Raw genomic sequence first — 21,684 nt, forward strand, 5'->3', positions numbered from 1 at the left:
ACCTATGGTCTAGCTAGCCCGTAGCAAACGGCTGCGGTAAAGGCGTGCCAAATCCGTTGAGGGCTGTGGTTTTGCCAAAAAGCCAAAGAGGGTGAAGGGAGGTTGCATTGGTATACTCTCAGTGGCATGACATTGGATGCTTGTTGGATGTACAATGGTCATTTATGCAAATGAAGGCTGCTCAGGAATGGACAACCGGAGCTGAAATGAGGATCAGAATCGAATCTGGGTTGTGTTTATTATCTGCTCAGTGGAATTTCATGGAGCTACTGTTTGTTGGCTGCTGGTTTGGCTCTGGTTTGGATGGAATTGTGAGGCTACGACTGAGATCTTAGAGTAACTCCAACAGATCCAATACAATGGTCTGTATTTTCTGGCTGTCGGAAAACTTGCTGAGTTTACAGTTACTGTATCTCTGATATTAGAGTGGTAATATGGAGGTTTTTTGAGTTGTTGATTATGCCGACAGGATGGGGGTTTGGAATAGGATAACTTGGATGCTAATGAAAGTGGATGCAAGTAGTATCTGTGGTGATAAATATCTAATTGTGGGAAACGTTGAATGCTGCAAGCATCCTAATGCGTGCCAAATGTATCAAATTGATTTTGGCTGAACAGGATTGTGGTCGGGTGATGACTGAGCTAGCTGTCGAGCACTCAGGAAGTGCAGATTTCATATGCCTTTCCTTTTCCTAATACTAAAATGGCCGATCAGTGCCACTAAAGGTTGATTCTGATATTTCTGATACAACATTCCAGAAATGGCTCAGGGTTTATGTAGTATTATGGTAGGCATTTTTCTGGTTGAAGTTTGGTCTGTGCAAGGCAGAAAGTTTGCGTGCTAATGATATGGAATTGATTTTCATCAACTTTCTTTCTGGCTCTCTTTCAATACCAGTGGCTAACCTTTTCCTTATCAAGATGGTTTCGTATCTGTTTGCGTGCCAAATGGGCCATATGAGCTGAAACTTTTGGTTTCTGTCAGCTTTGGTGGGATTTCAGAAAATTTATGTAGCATTTGGAAGTGTGGCTTGGCAAAATCTGCAAATTTGGCTAACTGAATTTAGTGTATGGCAAGTTTATTTTGGGTGAATTATATGATAGGGTTTGATCAGATTGGAGAACATTTCAGTCTGCTGCACATAAACTGATGTTGATGTCTGATTTTCGGCAACTGCTGATCTCTGAGAATTCAAGGGTTTTGGGTCAACAGCTGGATGGTTTGGAGAATCAAGGTCTCAATTACATTATCCCAATGTGAATTTTGGAACAAGCTGCTGTTTCAGTATGCAGCAGGCTCTGATACAGAATTTTCGACTGGACAAGCAAATAGAACACTAAACCACCTTCAGAAAGGCTGAACTTTTTACTCCGGATGAATTAGGGGGCCCATGACCTATCAAATTTTAGATAATTCCGAGATCTACAAGTCTCATGTAGGGCCGAAGCCATAAAGATGACGTCCAATGTCTCAAAAAGGGCTCTGATATTATTCAGCAGATTGATCGGCCTACGGAAGCTGTTGCATGGAGGCACAGTTTTGTATAGATTTCATCTGCAGTTTGGAGCTTTGGTTTCTGTGAAGGGTTTCTATGTTTCTGATGGAGTGTGTTTGGAGCCACGTCTGACAAGAGATCTGTACGGCTAACTTTCTGACATGGAGTAATGGTTTTCTGCTAAGAATGATTGGAGTGGGACTGATACCAGCAGGAAACGGATTGGCGTGCCAAGTTAGTGAGCGTGCCAAAGAGAGCCGAGTGGGAATGATACTATCAATTTTGTGATAGCACAGATGTGTTTTTTGGGATGCACAAGACGATTTCAGATTATCTTTGGGCTGCTGTATGTCAGGTTGCATCAGGAAACAGAACGGAAAGCAATTGGAGATTGTCGACAACAAGTGGGACGAAATTTGGTGGCTATAACTTGACAGATCTTCTTGGTTTGGAGGTCTTGCAATGTCCAGCCACCAAGGAGGGATAGACAAAGATCATTAGAGAAGGTGATAATGGTGTGGCTTATTCTTGGAACTCCAAAGAGTTTAAATGGGACAAAATTGGTGAGCTGGTTGATGGGCCAAGAGAGGGCTCTAGTAATCAGGTCCTGGATGGTATACATTAGGAGTATGTTTTGATGGGGGTATTGAGGATGGTGAGCCTGCTCGTAAGTTGCCATATAATCGAACAGATAATCCTTATACATTTGCTGATAAATGGCTTTTGAAAGAAGGATCCTTACACAGGCTCTCATGCAAATGTTCCTGGCCATTCATCTATTACACGAGGGGCTGAACCAGCACCTTCTTTTCAAGCATATTCCAAAGATAGGGATGCTTTACTTTAATTCAGCACAGTTTAATGGAATTCTAAAGAAGTTTCCAGAATTCAATGAAACATTCTTGACAGATGGGGAGAACTCATCGTCACCTTCAGAGCTTGAGTGGTCAAGGCTTGCAATTATAGTGCAAATTCTAAATGACAAATCACGGTATAGTAGTAGTTCCTTGGCAGATGTTGACATAACTCTACCACTGAAGATAGTAAAATCATGGCCAGTGCAAATGCTGTGGCCTGGGATAGATATTGGGCGAATGATTGTATTGCACCCTAATGGAGCTACTTTGTTTCATAAATACATTGAGAGTGAGATTGCTGGTCTGATGGAAGCATTAGCAAAAGTCACAACAACTCCTTAACCAGCAAACCTTTTAACCAGCATTCGTTTAATGACAAAGTTTTTCAAGCATTCATTTTTCACGAAGTGATTACAATCTCACTGTAGCCATTTGAGGCAAAGGACAAAGAAGGCCAGGCTCAATTTCTCTCTGCTGCACTTGAATTTGCAGAGGATGGAAATCAAAATGCTGATGCAAAATGTGGAGCACTTGTTGCTATTGGTACACTCATTTTAAATGGGATTGTGAAGTCAATTGCAATAGACTTTGATGTCCTCAGCATAGCTAAAGAAGCAAATAATTCGAAGGAATCAAAGCTCGCTGAAGTGGGAGCTGACATCGAGATGGTTATTATCTCGAAGTAGCAGTGATTGAGCAGGCGCTACTGCTGTGTTCTATTTGCATTTTTGTTGATTTACATCTTGTAGATTGAAAAAAAAAAAAAAAAAAAAAAAAAAAAAAAAAAGGGGGACTAGATCCACCTGTGGTCTAGCTAGCCCGTAGCAAACGGCTGCGGTAAAGGCATGACAAATCCGTTGAGGGCTGTGGCTTTGCCAAAAAGCCAAAGAGGGTGAGTAGGTCACCATGAACCTACCTAGTCCGTAGCAAACGGCTGCGGTAAGGACACACTAAATCCGTTGATAGCTGTGGCTTTGCTAAAAAGCCAAATAGGGTGACTAGACCCACCTATGGTCTAGCTAGCCCGCAGCAAACGGCTGCGGTAAAGGCTGACAAATCCGTTGAGGGCTGTGGCTTTGCCAAAAAGCCAAAGAGGGTGAGTAGGCCCACCTTTGGCCTGCCTAGTCCGTAGCAAACGGCTGCGGTAAGGACACATTAAATCCGTTGAGGGCTGGTCACTTGCCAAAAGTGAACATCGGGTGTGTTGGAGGACTGCTTGGGAGCGGAACATCACTATTATCATGGAGCGCAGAGGACAGCTATGGTGTGTTTGGAGGACTGCATGGGAGCGTAGCAGGAAACGACATCGGTTTTACCTCACCGATGTCTTTTATGGTGATGTATGGAGCTTGGGCTGGGCCTCCTTGGATGCGGCTCGTGGACTATGTTAGCACTACTATCATGGAGCGCAGAGGCTTGCTATGGTGGGTTTGTAGGAGTTTGGAGGTCATTGAAAATCACATGTAACGCTTTACTTTATCGTTTTATGTGCTGCAAATTCACATGTATTCTCTTGCAAGAGAAATCCCTTGTTCCCCTAGGCTAGCAGGTCAGGTTTGGTCCCCCTGATAGCTTGGGTTTTTTCCTTAGTGGAATAAAGGTTCCTTTTTAAAAAACAAAAAAAAAAAAAAAAACCCTAAACCCTAAACCCTAAACCCTAAACCCTAAACCCTAAACCCTAAACCCTAAACCCTAAACCCTAAACCCTAAACCCTAAACCCTAAACCCTAAACCCTAAACCCTAAACCCTAAACCCTAAACCCTAAACCCTAAACCCTAAACCCTAATACCCTAAACCCTAAACCCTAAACCCTAATACCTACAGTCCAAATCAACCATAGGCTCCAAAACTGCTAAGAAACTCAGATGATGATGTCGTCTCAGAAACAAAGCCCTCCTCTGTGTCGCCAAATTCCCAAACCCCCTCACATTCCATATGATACCAGACATGACTAATGGAAAGGGGTGCGTACCTGCCTTGAAGCCTGGCTCCTAGTCACTCTTGGCTCAAATTCCACCCTCGGCCGCTGCGCCTTGAGTACCTTGGGCATCCCCGCTTTCCTTTCTCTGGGAGGACTGACCACGGAGGCTAGACTGCGTCCCCCCCTTGATGAAAAACTAGTGTCTGTCTCCTCATACTCCACAAAAGTCTTCTGAAAATCTGGATCATCTGAGCCTTCTGGGGTAACCTGTGTACGCCTGGCAGGCCTCTTCTGGCCCAAATCGTCTGAAACCCCCTGGTCTGCTGATGAGCTGGAGTATCTGTCTAAACAATCATCCTCTGGCAGCTCTCTCGATGACTCCAGTACCCTGGGCTCCTCACCACTGATCAAACCAGCTTCCTGCAACCCCCTGGAGGCTCCCCCCTGTCCCTGTGCTCCGTCTATGTTCCTCTGCTGTGCCCCTATCCCTGCCCTCTGTACTGTCTGAGAAACCTGCTCCCCCTGGCCGAAACACTGAGGTGTCTGATCTCCCACCTGTTGCTCTCCTCCCTCCACTGAAACACTGTCCTGCTGATCCGAGTCCAGAGATGTCTGCCATAATGTCTGGCACTGTCCCAACTGCACTGGCATTCGGTCTTCCACCTCCACCCGCTGAGTCTTACTCACTCTGTCTTCATCTGCTCCCACCCCATCATCTTTCTCTGTTCCCAATTGAAGATAGTCTTCCAGCGCCTCCTTGTCACCAGCCCCTCCCACCACATCATCCCCTGCATCCTCCTCCTCTCCTATATCCTTCAGCACCTCAAAAGAGTTCCCCTGAGCATGTAACTCCTGCGCAGATTTCTGACCCATCCTGGAAGGTTGCTGCTTGCGGGCCCATGTCTGTCCAGTCCTCCTGCCACCAACCCTCTGAAAATCATGTGCCTCTGAGTCCTCCACCACCACTGCCTTACCTTTCCTGTCTCGCTCCCTCTGATTAAGTCTCTCTCTCAGGTCTGCTCCTGGGGGAATCGGATCCACTCTGTCTCTGTGCCACTCAGGCCGTGGCTTGTTCCCTGCCACGTAGCAATCCACCTCTGCATGTCCAAGATGCCTACAATACTGGCAGTACTCTGGTGTCCTCTCATACACAACTCTCTGCAGCCTGTGCTCATCTCCAATTCCGATCAAGAACTGCTCCACCCTGGGCTTCAAGAGATCAATCTCCACACATGCTCTAGCCATAAAGAGTCTAGACCCATCTGCTGTGGCTTCATCTATCTTGATAGGGCACCCTACAATCCGAGCCATCGAAAACACACAATTTTTATTGATCATATGAACTGGAAGATCAGGAAACTGTACCCAAACTGGAACCACGGATGACTCAGCCTCATATGAAAAGTGCGGTGTCCACTTGAAGATTCTGAGTGTTGAGCCACCAATGCGCCAGACTCCCCTAGTCCATATCCTGGCCATGTCCTCATTTGAAGTAAGGTGCAAAAAAATGTGCCCAGCTCGTAGGAACCGAATGTTGTAGGGGCTTGATAGTCCCAGCCCCTTGAAACCTTGGTATACAATCTGTGGGGGAGGTCTCCTGCCAGAGAACTTGCCTATCAGAGAAAACTTATATGGATCAGACAAAGCTTTTACCTCCTCGTCGTTGTAGAAAACCCCTGGCACGTCGTTGTACACCGAAAACTCCTTGAAGTTGGCTCCCACCTCCTCAAAACTCTTCTTGGCCGCCCTTGGCGACCTCGGAGCGAGAGCATCCACATACCGTCTCCCCGGCGAAGAAGGAAACGCCGGCACTGGGTCCGAGCTTCTGCAGACCGCTCCGCCTCCACCGGCTGCCGGCGCCCCCTCTCCGGCCACTGCATGGTCCATCTTCGGCGTTAGATCCCCGGCTGCTGTCCCAGCTGACGCCAGGGAGGCGTCCCTTGCCCGCATCGCCGCCATCACAGCTTCCACGATCGCCGCTGCTAGCTCCGGCGAGGACGCCGGCGACAGGGCAGGCATCCGCCTCTGCTGCATCTCCAAGGTCGTGTTCGTGTTCGGGATTGCCGCCCCAGCCTCCTGCTGCGTCCCCATTTCCGCTGGCGCCCCCCGCTTAGGGTTAGGGTTAGGGTTCGGGTTGCCGGGGCGGTTCCCTGCTGCGCCGGCCGCCCTGCCCGGTGGATCTCCCATGCAGCACGTCCAACCCTCTCTCCCCGTCGGCACAGGGAGCTCGCATGTCCACAGCCGCCGCAAACCGCCCCGACGCCATCGGTCGCCGTCACACCATCCTCTCCGGCCACTGCTCGGCATGTCATCACCGTTGGGTCCCCACCTGCATCCCCGGTTGGCGCCAAGGAGGCGTCCCATGTCCGCATCACCTCCGCCAAGGCCTCCACGATCGCCGCCACTAGCTCCGGCAAAGGCGCCGGCGTCAGAGCAGGCCGCGACCTCTGCCGCGTCCCCGAGGTCGTACGCGTCGTCGAGATCGCCGCCCCCGCCACCTCTTCCTGCTGCTGCGTCCACCTTCCCTCCGGCGCCCCAAGATTAGGGTTAGGGTTAGGGTTAGGGTTGCCGGTGTCCCTGCCCTGTTCCTCGCCCATGCAGCCCGTCCGCACCCCTCTCCCCGACAGCCCAGAGACCATGCGAGCCTGCTGCATCACCGGGGCTATCGCCCCCGTCGCCCCCGTCTTCCCCGAGGTCAGCCCGTCTCCACCGCCGCCGCAAGCCGCCAACAGCAGGTGCACCAACGCCCTGGCCGCCGCCGATGCCTGCACCATATCCTCCATCGCCTCGCCCAGCGGGCGGGCTGACGGCGTCTCTCCGTCGTCGCGGATATCCGATGGATCGGGGAGCGGGACGGGTGACGGGGCGCGGGACACGGTGCGCGGCGCGACCTTCGGTAACCGATCTGGGCTGGGCGGCGGGGCGGCGATGAACGGCAGCCTGGACCCAGTGACGGGGCGGAGGTGGGCGGCGTCGCGGCGGCGGCGACGGCGGGGCACGGGCGGCGGACCGGTGCGGGGCGTGCCTCGGATGCGGGCGTGAGACCGGGCGGCACTGTGCCCGGCGGCGGGCGAGGCGGCGGGCGGCGTGGCCGGCTTGGCGGGCGGGCGGGCGAAACGGCCGGCCCGCGGCGGCCGCGTCCCGGGGGCGAAGCGCGGGCGGCAATCAGGCTGCTGGCTGCGGCGGATGCTACTGGGGCGTCGCCGGGCTGGCGTCGTGGCTGATGGCGATCGCGGGCGCCGTCATTGGCGGCCGGCGGCGGTGAGCGGCGGCGGGCGGCGTTCTGGCGGGAGGCCAGGGCGTTGCGAGGTGCCAAGAGGGTTTGGGAGCAACGGAGTGTGCGTGCTGACGGCTGCTGTCTGATTTTTCACGATGGGCTGGCCTCCTCGGTGATGTGGACTCAGGCTGGGCTCAACCGTTCCTGATGGTGGCACATCTTGCCTGGTGAGCAGATATGGTGGGGGTGGCGCGTGGCTGAATCTTCAGTGGACACGCGCATGTGAGTCATCCAGTGGACGGTTCGATGCGTTCTGATCTTCGGTATGATCAAAAATGTGTGATGGTGCCAGGATGGCTGATGGCTCTTGTGGCGAGTGGGTCAGGAGCTGGCGAGTTCTGATGGGACACTGATGTGACAGGCTGATGCGGTGGTGCGCGGTGGACTGGTGCATGTGAGGGGCGAAGGGCTGGTGGTGTTCAGTGTTCGGGGCGGGTGAACGAACATGGGCCATGGCGTGATGGTCAGCGGAAAATAGCGTGAACTCTGGGAGGAGGGATCAGGAATGATGGGCTGGAGGGTGGTGGGCAGTGAGCAGGTGAGCAGTGGTGAGGGTGAGGCCGGTGCGGTCGGTGCCGGCTGGTCTGACCGGGCGGATCGTTCGATGGAGGAAGGCAACGGTGGGAGATCGGGGTTCGGCGGGGAAGTCTGGCTGAGGTCGGACACTGGTATGCGGGCTGGGCAGGAGCCTCGGGGCGGCGGGGATGAGGCCAATGCTGGAGTCATCGGCTGAGGTGATGGGGTCCACTCAGGCGGTTCGAGGCGGGCGCCGGTGCGGCTGCAGGCGGTCGGTCGACTTTGGTATGAGGGCAGTTGCACGCGATCAATCGTGGTCGAAAGGAAGCGAGATGTAAGCGCGCGGCAGGTGGGTGAGCCAAGAAGCCGAACTGGCCTGCCCGTCATGTCTGTCGTATGGAATGTGAGGTGGTGGCGGCTGAACTGTTCTGAACATCATCAGTTCTGCGATTTAAACCTATGGTTGATTGCTATATCTTTCGGCGCATGGGGTGTGAGGAGGTAGTATCTAATAAATCAGGGAAGGTTTGGTTTTTCTGGGATTCTACTATTATTTGCAAAATTTTGTTTGATCATGACCAGTTTCTACACTTGGAGCTTTCTTCGCAGATTTTCCCTTCTTCTATGATTGTGACAGTGGTCTATGCCAAGTGTACGAGGTCAGAGAGGAGCCTATTATGGGAGAGCTTGGAGGAGCTGAGGCCAGAGGGCGACAGATTGTGGCTGGTGGGAGGAGACTTCAATGTCATATCTAGCATGGAGGAGCACTCAGCAGGAGTTCTAGCTAGACCAGGTGCCATGGAGGATTTTAATAATTTTATCATGCTTGCTGGACTGGTGGATGCAGGTTTTGTTGGGGATAGGTACACATGGACGAATAACAGGGTGTGGAAGAGGCTGGATAGGGTTCTATTGTCTTCATCCTGGGGAAGTCTGGATTTCACAGTCAGAGTGGAGCATTTGAGCAGGGCAGCTTCAGATCACTGTCCCCTACTTGTGGAGTTCCCAGGCTTCCAGAAGCCGAGGGCCTCCTTCAGATTTCAGAGGATGTGGGTGCGGCACAGGGATTTTATGCAGACAGTGAGGTTAAATTGGTGTCTACCTAGTATGGCACAGGGACTGCAGAGGCTACAGATGAAGCTGAGGAGGCTGAAGGAGCATCTGAAGTGGTGGAACATGGAGGTGTTTGGCAACATACATGACAGGGTTTTGCAGGCCGAGGAGAGTATGGCTGCAGCTGAGCAGGCGTATGACAGGGACCCCACAGAGCAGAGCAGGACTCACAGGTCAGAGTGTCAGGCTCGACTTTTCAGAGTGCTAGACATGGAGGAGGACTTTTGGAAGCAGAGAGCTGCTATCAGATGGATGGGAGAGGGGGAGAGGAATACTAAGTTCTTTCACTCCACAGTGCAGAAGAAGAGGACAGCTAGTAGACTTTTCAGAATTTGGGAGGAGGGGCAGTGCCTGGACCAGCCTGATGGGATCAGAGAGTCAGGAGTCAGATATTTTCAGGAGCTGCTGACAGGGGAGACAGTGGATAGCACGGTGGTGGACACGGAGTTGATACCTTCCTTGGTCAGTGCGGAGGATAATTTGATGCTTGAGGGCCTCCCATCAGCAGAGGAGGTGAAGCAGGTGGTCTGGAGCATGTGTCAGGATAGTGCAGCGGGCCCAGATGGATTCTCAGTGGCCTTTTACAGAGCTTGCTGGGAGATTGTGGGGGAGGATGTCTTTCAGGCTGTACTGGATTTCTTTCGAGGGGCAGAGCTTCCACGGGGCATGGCGTCTACGACCATAGTGTTGATTCCCAAGGTGGACAGTGCGCAGAGGTGGAGGGACTTCAGACCCATCAGCTTGTGTAATGTGTCCTATAAGATCATCTCTAAGCTGATGGCGCAGAGGATGGCTTCAGTGTTAGGGAAGGTAATATCCCCAGCTCAGAGTGGTTTTGTTCCAGGGAGACTGATCTCAGACAATATCTTGATGGCCCAGGAGCTTGATCACAAGCTCAACTATCACATCAGAGGAGGAAACCTTATTCTGAAGCTGGACATGGCCAAGGCATATGACAGAGTGCAGTGGGGCGTCCTTTTCAGAGTCATGGCAGCATTTGGGTTCTCAGAGACAGTGATTGCATTCATCAGGAGGTGCGTTACTTCTTCTTGGTTTTCGGTCCTGGTGAATGGACAGCTGTCAGGCTTCTTTAGATCACAGCGTGGCTTGAGGCAGGGTGATCCCATCTCCCCCTTCCTCTTTATTTTGGCGGCGGAGCTTTTCTCCAGAGGGATAGAGGCCTTATTTGCAGCGTACCCAGGGATGGCTTATGCGACAGGATGTGATATGAGGGTGTCTCACCTGGCCTATGCGGATGATGTGGTCATTTTCCTGAATGGGTCTCTGGATTGTGTGAGGAGGGGGAAGGAATTCTTGGACAGATATGAGGCCCAGTCAGGACAGGCGATCAATGCAGAGAAGAGCTCCTTCTTCCCCTCGAGACGCATATCAGATAGGAGGAGGCAGCAGATAGCAGCGATTACAGGCTTTGGTTTGGGGGAGAGGCCTATGCTTTACTTAGGGGTTCCAATCATCTCAGGGAACAAGAGGACAGTCCACTTTGCGCCACTGCTGGCGAAGATTCAGAGGAAGTTTCAGGGTTGGAACCTCTCACGCCTTTCACATGGGGGTCGCCTGATGCTGATCCAGAGTGTTCTGATTTCTCTACCTGTATATCTCCTTCAGGTGATCCAGCCTCCTTTGGAGGTCCTGAGGAAGCTGGAGGGGGTGTTTGCATCTTTTTTCTGGAGCTCAGTGGGACATGATAGGAAGGTGCATTGGGTGGCCTGGAGGGACATCTGCAGGCCGAAGCAGGAGGGAGGGCTGGGGATCAGACGACTGTCAGAGGTGGGGGCGGCCTTATCCATGAAGTTGTGGTTCAGATTCAGAGAGCAGTGCACACAGTGGGCCAGATTCTTGAGGAGATCTTATTGTGGGACGGTGGACCCAGGTGTGGTGACTCTGAGGAGCAACGCTTCCCCCAGTTGGCGCAGGATGATTCAGACCAGAGCTGTGGCAGAGAGACAGATAGGGTGGATTATTGGACAGGGTCACCTCAGCTTTTGGCATGACAGGTGGATGGAGAGGGGACCGTTGTCGGAGTGGTGTACGGTGCAGGGGCCTCCAGATGTCAGAGTGGACCGGTTTTTAGCAGATGGCAGCTGGAGCCAGGAGATACTTCAGAGGGTGCTGCCCCCATCAGTGGCGGAGGAGGTGACAGAGGTGCAGTTGAGGCCCGAGGAGGAGGATGTTATGGTGTGGCGACCCACCAGAGATGGGAGATTTACTACGAGGTCTGCCTGGGAGGTCTACAGGACTGCGCACCAGAGGGAGGATGTAGCGTTAGTGACCTGGAGTAGACTCCTCCTCCCCACCATTTCCGTGTTCATTTGGAGATTCTTCCGTAGACGCCTGCCAGTGGACGAGGTTTTACAGCAGCGTGGTGTATGCTTAGCGTCCAGATGTCAGTGCTGTGAGGCAGTGGAGTCATGGGAGCATCTTTTCTATGGGAGCCCGGTGGCAGGAGAGGTCTGGGGGCATTTTGGACACCTATTTGGGGTTGGTAGCTGGCGGGTGATGGAGAGATGGAGGGCAGGTACAGCTTGGAGCAGCACTGGTTCGGTGAGGGAGATCATCCCCCTCTTGATCTTTTGGTTCTTGTGGACGGCCAGGAACGACTCCAAGCACAGGGGGCTGAGGCCGGAGGGACAGAAGATTATCAGGCAGATCACACAGTATTTGAGGGTTGGGATGGCATCTGGTATCATCAAGCCCAGGCACTGGAGGGGAGATATCTCGGCAGCCCAGGCCATGGTGATTCAGGTGAGGATACGGACATTGCACACGATCTCAGCAGTACATTGGAGGAGGCCTGATGATGGATGGTTCAAGCTCAACACAGATGGTAGCTCTAGAGGGAATCCAGGTGAGTCCTCTTACGGTGCTATTGTTCGAGATCATAGTGGACAGGTGGTGGTGGCCAGACAGGGAGTCCTTGGTGAGGGCTCCAATATCAGAGCGGAGCTTATGGCGATCCTGAGAGGCTTGGAGTTGTGCGTGGATAGGCAGCTCTTCCCTATTTGGCTGGAGTCTGATTCCCTGGTTGCGCTGCATATCATCGGGTCTTCTGGCATTTCATGGGAGCTTCGGGAGGAGATCTTACGGACCAGAAGGCTTGTACGACAGTATGGGGTCAGATGCACACACATATATAGAGAGGGGAATGCGGCTGCAGACTTCCTCGCCAATCAGGCATATCAGGTGGAGGGGGAGAGGGTGATGGAGGGGCAGGAGATTGGCGGTTTGCTACTTGGCATTTGCAGGATGGACAGATTGGGCTTGCCGTATATCAGGAGCTCTTGCAAGCCAGGATAGCATACTTGATGGAGGGTGAATAGCTCCACCTTAGAGCTATCTAGCCCACAGCAAACGGCTGTGGTAAAGGCTTCCTAAATCCGTTTATAGCTGTGGCTTTGCTAAAAAGCCAAATAGGGTGACTAGATCCACCTATGATCTAGCTAGCCCGTAGCAAACGGCTGCGGTAAAGGCATGACAAATCCGTTGAGGGCTGTGGCTTTGCCTAAAAGCCAAAGAGGGTGAGTAGGTCACCATGAACCTACCTAGTCCGTAGCAAACGGCTGCGGTAAGGACACACTAAATCCGTTGATAGCTGTGGCTTTGCTAAAAAGCCAAATAGGGTGACTAGACCCACCTAAGGTCTAGCTAGCCCGCAGCAAACGGCTGCGGTAAAGGCTGACAAATCCGTTGAGGGCTGTGGCTTTGCCAAAAAGCCAAAGAGGGTGAGTAGGCCCACCTTTGGCCTGCCTAGTCCGTAGCAAACGGCTGCGGTAAGGACACATTAAATCCGTTGAGGGCTGGTCACTTGCCAAAAGTGAACATCGGGTGTGTTGGAGGACTGCTTGGGAGCGGAACATCACTATTATCATGGAGCGCAGAGGACAGCTATGGTGTGTTGGAGGACTGCATGGGAGCGTAGAAGGAAACGACATCGGTTTTACCTCACCGATGTCTTTTATGGTGATGTATGGAGCTTGGGCTGGGCCTCCTTGGATGCGGTTCGTGGACTATGTTAGCACTACTATCATGGAGCGCAGAGGCTTGATATGGTGGGTTTGTAGGAGTTTGGAGGTCATTGAAAATCACATGTAACGCTTTACTTTATCTTTTTGTGTGCTGCAAATTCACATGTATTCTCTTGCAAGAGAAATCCCTTGTTCCCCTAGGCTAGCAGGTCAGGTTTGGTCCCCCTGATAGCTTGGGTTTTTTCCTTTGTGGAATAAAGGTTCCTTTTAAAAAAAAAAAAAAAAAAAAAAAAAAAAAACCCTAAACCCTAAACCCTAAACCCTAAACCCTAAAACCCTAAACCCTAAACCCTAAACCCTAAACCCTAAACCCTAAACCCTAAACCCTAAACCCTAAACCAAACCAAAAACCACCTCCTCTCTCCTCTCTCTCCACGCGGGCGGCGATTCTTGGGCGATCAGCCTCTGCGGGCGAGCGGCAATGGCTGCCGGCGCTTCCAAAGCGCCGGCGCCGGCCCCCCTGTCGCCGGAGCATGCTCCCGGTCCTTCCTCGGCGGCCCTCCATCAAAACCCGCGGCTCCACAGCGGTGCAACGGGTGGGGAGGCGACGGCCCAAGGCGGCGAAGCCCTGGCGGCGGCGGCGGTGCGAGGCGTCGGTGGGGATGGTGGCAAGGCGGCGGCAGCGCAGGATGTTGGTGGGGACGACGAAGGCAGGGTGGTGGAGCATGGCGTGGGTGGGGGTGAAGTTCGGGCGGCGGCGGCACAGTGCGGTCGTGGCGGAGGTGGCGATCCGCGCGTGACGAAGGAGACGACGGGCGTTGCCCCTCCTGTTGGCGCGAGCGAGGCGATGGCGGATGCTGTGCAGGCATCGGTGGCGGCCAGGGCGTTGGTGCACCTGCTGTTGGCGGCTTGCGGCGGCTGTGGAGACGGGCTGACCTCAGGGAAGATGGGGGCGACGGGGGAGACAGCTCCGGCGCTGCAGCAGGCGTGCAAGGACTTTGGGCTGTCGGGGAGAGGGGTGCGGACGGGCTGCATGGGCGAGGGACAGGGCAGGGCCGCCGGCAACCCTAACCCTAACCCTAACCCTAATTTTGGGGCGCCGGAGGAATCGTGGACGCAGATGGACGAGGTGGCTGGGGCGGCGATCTCGACGACGCGCACGACCTTGGGGACGCAGCAGAGGTCGCTGCCTGCCCTGACGCCGGCGTCTTCGCCGGAGCTGGTGGCGGCGATCGCGGAGGCCTTGGCGGAGGTGATGCGGGCATGGGACGCCTCCTTGGCGCCAACCGGGGAAGCAGGTGGGGACCCAACGGCGAGGACATGCCGAGCAGTGGCCGGAGAGGGTGGTCTTGGCCGGTGGAAGTAGCCATGTTAGACGGATGTCGGTAGTTGATGGTGAGGTCGTGGAGGCTCTAGCTCCGGGGTCGCCAAGGGCGGCCAAGAAAAGTTTCGAGGAGGTGGGAGCCAACTTCAAGGAGTTTTCGATGTGCAACGACGTGCCAGGGGTTTTCTACAATGCCGAGGAGGTAAAAGTGTTGTCTGATCCATATAAGTTTTCTTTGATAGGCAAGTTTTCTGGCAGGAGACCTCCCCCTCAGATTGTGTACCAAAGTTTCAAGGGACTGGGATTATCAAGCCCCTACAACATTCGGTTTCTACGAGCAGGGCATATCTTTTTGCACCTTACTTCAAAGGAGGATATGGCCAGGATATGGACTAGGGGAGTCTGGCGCATTGGTGGCTCAATACTCAGAATCTTCAAGTGGACACCGCACTTTTCCTATGCGGCTGAGTCATCTGTGGTTCCAGTTTGGGTACAGTTTCCTGATCTCCCAGTCCATATGTTCAATAAAAATTGTGTGTATTCGATGGCTCGGATTGTAGGGTGCCCTATCAAGATAGATGAAGCCACAGCAGATGGTTCTAGACTCTTTATGGCCAGAGCATGTGTGGAGATTGATCTTTTGAAGCCCAGGGTGGAGCAGTTCTTGATTGGAATTGGAGATGAGCACAGGCTGCAGAGAGTTGTGTATGAGAGGACACCAGAGTACTGCCAGTATTGTAGGCATCTTGGACATGCAGAGGTGGATTGCTATGTGGCAGGGAACAAGCCACGGCCTGAGTGGCACAGAGACAGGGTGGATCCGATTCCCCCAGGAGCAGACCTGAGAGAGAGACTTAATCAGAGGGAGCGAGACAGGAAAGGTAAGGCAGTGGTGGTGGAGGACTCAGAGGCACATGATTTTCAGAGGGTCGGTGGCAGGAGGACTGGACAGACATGGGCCCGCAAGCAGCAACCTTCCAGGATGGGTCAGAAATCTGCGCAGGAGTTACATGCTCAGGGGAACTCTTTTGAGGTGCTGAAGGATATAGGAGAGGAGGAGGATGCAGGGGATGATGTGGTGGGAGGGGCTGGTGACAAGGAGGCGCTGGAAGACTATCCTCAACTGGGAACAGAGAAAGATGATGGGGTGGGAGCAGATGAAGACAGAGTGAGTAAGACTCAGCGGGTGGAGGTGGAAGACCGAATGCCAGTGCAGTTGGGACAGTGCCAGACATTACGGCAGACAACTCAGGGTTTGGGTCAGCAGGACAGTGTTTCCGTGGAGGGAGGGGAGCAACAGGTGGGGGATCCGACATCTCAGAGTCTCGGCCAGGGGGAGCAGGCTTCTCAGACAGTACAGAGGCCAGGCATAGGGGCACAGCAAATGAGCACAGATGGAGCACAGGGACGGGGGGGAGCCTCCAGGGAGTTGCAGGATGCCAGTTTGATCAGTGGCGAGGAGCCCAGGGTACTGGAGTCATCGGGTGAGCTTCCAGAGGATGATTGTCTAGACAGATATTCCACCTCCTCAGCAGATCAGGGAGTCTCGGATGATTTGGGTCAGAAGGAGCAGGCTAGGTTCACACAGGAGACCACAGAGGGATCAGAGGATCCAGACTTTCAGAAGACTTTTGAGGAGTATGAGGAGACAGATACGGTGTCTTCATCATGTGGGGGACACAGCCTAGCATCCGTGGTTAGTCCACCCAGAGGAAGGAAAGTGGGGATGCCCAAGGTATTAAAGGTGCAGCGGCCGAAGGTGGGAGTTGAGCCACGAGTGACTAGGAGCCAGACTTCAAAGCAGGCTCGCACCCCCTTCCACTAGTCATGTCTGGCATCATATGGAACGTGAGGGGGTTTGGGAATTTGGCGACGCAAAGGAGGGCTCTGTTTCTGAGACGACATCATCATCTGAGTTTCTTAGCAGTGTTGGAGCCTATGGTTGATTTGGACTGTAGGTATATGGCTCGGCGCATGGGGTTTGAGGAGGTAGTCTCTAATAAATCGGGGAAGGTTTGGTTTTTCTGGGATTCTACTATTGCTTGTAAAGTTTTGTTTGATCATGACCAGTTCCTACATTTGGAGCTTTCTTCGCAGCTGTTCCCTTCTTCTATGATTGTGACAGTGGTATATGCCAAGTGTACGAGGTTAGAGAGGAGCCTACTATGGGAGAGCTTGGAGGAGCTGAGGCCAGAGGGCGACAGATTGTGGCTAGTGGGAGGAGACTTCAATGTCATATCCAGCATGGAGGAGCACTCAGCAGGAGTTCTAGCTAGGCCAGGGGCCATGGAGGATTTCAATAATTTTATCATGCTTGCTGGACTGGTGGATGCAGGTTTTGTTGGGGACAGGTACACATGGACGAATAACAGGGTGTGGAAGAGGTTGGATAGGATTCTCTTGTCCCCCTCCTGGGGCAGTCTGGATTTCACAGTCAGAGTGGAGCATTTGAGCAGGGCAGCTTCAGATCACTGTCCCCTACTTGTGGAGTTCCCAGGCTTCCAGAAGCCGAGGGCCTCCTTTAGATTTCAGAGGATGTGGGTGCGGCATCGGGATTTTATGCAGACGGTGAGACTGAATTGGTGTTTACCTAGTGTGGCACAGGGACTGCAGAGGCTACAGATGAAGCTGAGGAGGCTGAAGGAGCATCTGAAGTGGTGGAACATGGAGGTGTTTGGTAACATACATGACAGGGTTTTGCAGGCTGAGGAGAGTATGGCTGCAGCTGAGCAGGCATATGACAGGGACCCCACAGAGCAGAGCAGGACTCACAGGTCAGAGTGTCAGGCTCACCTATTCAGAGTGCTAGACATGGAGGAGGACTTCTGGAAGCAGAGAGCTGCTATCAGATGGATGGGAGAGGGGGAGAGGAATACAAAGTTCTTTCACGCCACAGTGCAGAAGAAGAGGTCAGCTAGCAGACTTTTCAGAGTTTGGGAGGAGGGGCAGTGCCTGGACCAGCCTGAGAGGATCAGAGAGTCAGGAGTCAGATATTTTCAGGAGCTGCTGACAGGGGAGATAGTGGATAGTGCGGTGGTGGACACTGAGTTGATACCCTCCTTGGTTAGTACAGAGGATAATTTGATGCTTGAGGGGCTCCCATCAGCAGAGGAGGTGAAGCAGGTGGTCTGGTGCATGTGTCAGGACAGTGCAGCGGGTCCAGATGGCTTTTCAGTGGCCTTCTACAGAGTGTGCTGGGAGATTGTGGGGGAGGATGTTCTTCAGGCAGTACTGGATTTCTTTCGAGGGGCAGAGCTTCCACGGGGTATGGCGTCTACGACTATAGTGTTGATCCCCAAGGTGGACAGTGCGCAGAGGTGGCAGGATTTCAGACCCATCAGCTTATGTAATGTGTCTTATAAGATCATCTCTAAGCTGATGGCGCAGAGGATGGCCTCAGTGATAGGGAAGGTAATATCCCCAGCTCAAAGTGGTTTTGTTCCAGGGAGACTGATTTCAGACAATATCTTGATGGCTCAGGAGCTTGACCACAAGCTCAACTATCACACCAGAGGAGGGAACCTTATACTGAAGCTGGACATGGCCAAGGCATATGACAGAGTGCAGTGGGACGTCCTTTTTAGAGTCATGGCAGCATTTGGGTTCTCAGAGTCAGTGATTGCTTTCATCAGGAGGTGTGTGACTTCTTCTTGGTTTTCGGTCCTGGTGAATGGACAGCTGTCAGGCTTCTTTAGATCACAGCGTGGCTTGAGGCAGGGCGACCCCATCTCCCCTTTCCTCTTCATTTTGGCGGCAGAGCTTTTCTCTAGAGGGATAGAGGCCTTATTTGCAGCATACCCAGGGATGGCTTATGCGACAGGATGTGATATGAGGGTGTCTCACCTGGCCTATGCGGATGACGTGGTCATTTTCATGAATGGGTCTCTGGACTGTGTGAGGAGGGGGAAGGGATTTTTGGACAGGTATGAGGCCCAGACAGGACAGGCGATCAATGCAGGGAAGAGCTCCTTCTTCCCTTCGAGGTGCATATCAGACAGGAGGAGGCAGCAGATAGCAGAGGTTACAGGTTTTGGTTTGGGGGAGAGGCCTATGCTTTATTTGGGGGTTCCTATCATCTCAGGGAACAAGAGGACAGTCCACTTTGCGCCACTGCTGGCAAAGATTCAGAGGAAGTTTCGGGGTTGGAACCTCTCACGCCTTTCTCATGGGGGTCGCCTGATGTTGATCCAGAGTGTCTTGAGTTCTCTGCCTGTCTATCTCCTCCAGGTGACCCAGCCTCCTTTGGAGGTCCTGAAGAAGCTGGAGGGGGTGTTTGCATCTTTTTTCTGGAGCTCAGTGGGGCATGATAGGAAGGTGCATTGGGTAGCCTGGAAGGACATTTGCAGGCCGAAGCAGGAGGGAGGGCTGGGGATTAGACGCCTGTCAGAGGTGGGGGCGCCTTATCTATGAAGCTGTGGTTCAGATTCAGAGAGCAGAGCACACAGTGGGCCAGATTCTTGAGGAGATCTTATTGTGGGGCGGTGGACCCAGGTGTGGTGACTCTGAGGAGCAATGCTTCCCCCAGTTGGCGCAGGATGATTCAGACCAGAGCTGTGGCAGAGAGACAGATTGGGTGGATTATTGGGCAGGGTCACCTCAGCTTTTGGCACGACAGGTGGATGGAGAGGGGACCGTTGTCGGAGTGGTGTACAGTGCAGGGGCCTCCGGATGTCAGAGTGGGCCGGTTTTTAGCAGATGGCAGCTGGAGTCAGGAGATACTTCAGAGGGTGCTGCCCTCATCAGTGGCGGAGGAGGTGACAGAGGTTCAGCTGAGGCCCGAGGAGGAGGATGTTATGCTGTGGCGACCCACCAGGGATGGGCGATTTACTACGAGGTCTGCTTGGGAGGCCTACAGGACTACGCACCAGAGGGAGGACGTAGCGATAGTGACCTGGAGCAGACTTCTCCTCCCCACCATTTCTGTGTTCATTTGGAGGTTCTTTCGGAGACAATTGCCAGTGGACGAGATCTTACAGCAGCGTGGTGTATGCTTGGTGTCTAGATGCCAGTGCTGTGCGGCAGTGGAGTCATGGGAGCATCTGTTCTATGGGAGCATGGTGGCAGGAGATGTCTGGGGGTACTTTGGACGTTTATTCGGGGTTGGCAGCTGGAGGGCGATGGAGAGCTGGAGGGCAGGCACAGCTTGGAGCTGCACTGGTTTGGTGAGGGAGATCATCCCCCTTTTGATTTGTTGGTTCCTGTGGACGGCCAGGAATGACTCCAAGCACCGGGGGCTGAGGCCAGAGGGACAGAAGATTATCAGACAGATCACACAATATTTGAGGGTCGGGATGGCATCTGGGACCATCAAGCCCAGGCACTGGAGGGGAGCTATCTCGGCAGCCCAGGCTATGGTGATTCAGGTGAGGATACGGACATTGCATACGATCTCAGTAGTACACTGGAGGAGGCCTGATGATGGATGGTTCAAGCTCAACACAGATGGTAGTTCTAGAGGGAACCCAGGTGAGTCTGCTTACGGTGCTATTGTTCGAGATCATAGTGGACAGGTGGTGGTGGCCAGGCAGGGAGTCCTTGGAGAGGGCTCCAATATTAGAGCGGAGCTTATGGCGATCCTGAGAGGATTGGAGTTGTGCGTGGATAGGCAGCTTTCCCCGATTTGGCTGGAGTCTGATTCGCTGGTGGCACTGCATATCATCAGGTCCTCTGGTATTTCCTGGGAGTTTCGGGAGGAGATCTTACGGATCAGAAGGATTGTACGACAGCATGGGGTCAGATGTACACACATATATAGAGAGGGGAACGCGGCTGCAGACTTCCTCGCCAACCAGGCACATCAGGTGGAGGGGGAGAAGGTGATGGAGGGGCAGGCGATTGATGGGTTGCTACTCGGTATCTGCAGGATGGATAGATTGGGCTTGCCGTATATCAGGAGCGCTTGCAAGCCAGGATAGCACACTCGATGCAGGGTGAATAGCTCCACCTTAGAGCTATCTAGCCCGCAGCAAACGGCTGCGGTAAAGGCATCCTAAATCCGTTGACAGCTGTGGCTTTGCTAAAAAGCCAAATAGGGTGACTAGATCCACCTATGGTCTAGCTAGCCCGTAGCAAACGGCTGCGGTAAAGGCGTGCCAAATCCGTTGAGGGCTGTGGCTTTGCCAAAAAGCCAAAGAGGGTGTGTAGGCCCACCACTGGCCTACCTAGTCCGTAGCAAACGGCTGCGGTAAGGACATACTAAATCCGTTGATAGCTGTGGCTTTGCTAAAAAGCCAAATAGGGTGACTAGATCCACCTACGGTCTAGCTAGCCCGTAGCAAACGGCTGCGGTAAAGGCGTGCCAAATCCGTTGAGGGCTGTGGCTTTGCCAAAAAGCCAAAGAGGGTGTGTAGGCCCACCTTTGGCCTACCTAGTCCGTAGCAAACGGCTGCGGTAAGGACATACTAAATCCGTTGATAGCTGTGGCTTTGCTAAAAAGCCAAATAGGGTGACTAGATCCACCTACGGTCTAGCTAGCCCGTAGCAAACGGCTGCGGTAAAGGCGTTCAAATCCGTTGAGGGCTGTGGCTTTGCCTAAAAGCCAAAGAGGGTGAGTAGGCCCACCATTGGCCTGCCTAGTCCGTAGCAAACGGCTGCGGTAAGGACACACTAAATCCGTTGAGGGCTGGTCACTTGCCAAAAGTGAACATCGGGTGTGCTGGAGGTCTGTTTGGGAGCGGAGCAGGAAGGAGCAGGAAAGGACATCGGTTTTACCTCACTGATGTCTTTGATAGCGGAGCAGGAAAGGACATCGGTTTACCTCATTGATGTCGTTGATGGAGATTCATGGAGCTTGGGCTGGCCTTGCTGGGGTGCTGCTCTAGGACTACGTTGGCACTACTATCATGGAGCGCAGAGGACAGCTATGGTGGGTGGTAGGGGAGGGACGACGGTTGTTTGACCCTATGTGGATCTGTAGGAGCTTGGAGGCCATTGGATATCACATGTAGAGTTTTACTTTATCTTTTATGGGTTGTAAAATCACATGTACTCTCTTGCAAGAGAGAAACCCTTTGTTCCCCTAGGCTAGCAGGTCAGGTTTGGCCCCCCTGATAGCCTGGGTTTCCTTGGTGGAATAAAGGTCTCTTCTTTTTCAAAAAAAAAAAAAAAAAAAAAAAACCCTTGCACTAACACCTTGTGTGTTGCAGGACCACATGGAACCTTCACCCCGTCAACTTCCGAGCCACATCCTTAGCTTG

At 53.1% G+C, this 21,684-nt stretch overlaps 1 protein-coding gene across 1 annotated transcript; it reads left to right on the forward strand.

Annotated features, from left to right (window-relative positions):
• Nucleotides 1–13,645: 13,645 nt before the first annotated feature.
• LOC122037570 (spidroin-1-like) lies at nt 13,646–14,530 on the forward strand. The gene has a single exon (XM_042597098.1). It carries the CDS (start codon nt 13,646–13,648, stop codon nt 14,528–14,530), a length of 885 nt encoding a protein of 294 aa, XP_042453032.1.
• Nucleotides 14,531–21,684: the final 7,154 nt, after the last annotated feature.

This window comes from Zingiber officinale, unplaced genomic scaffold (genome assembly GCF_018446385.1).
Source record: "Zingiber officinale cultivar Zhangliang unplaced genomic scaffold, Zo_v1.1 ctg63, whole genome shotgun sequence".
NCBI classification, from domain to species: domain Eukaryota; kingdom Viridiplantae; phylum Streptophyta; class Magnoliopsida; order Zingiberales; family Zingiberaceae; genus Zingiber; species Zingiber officinale.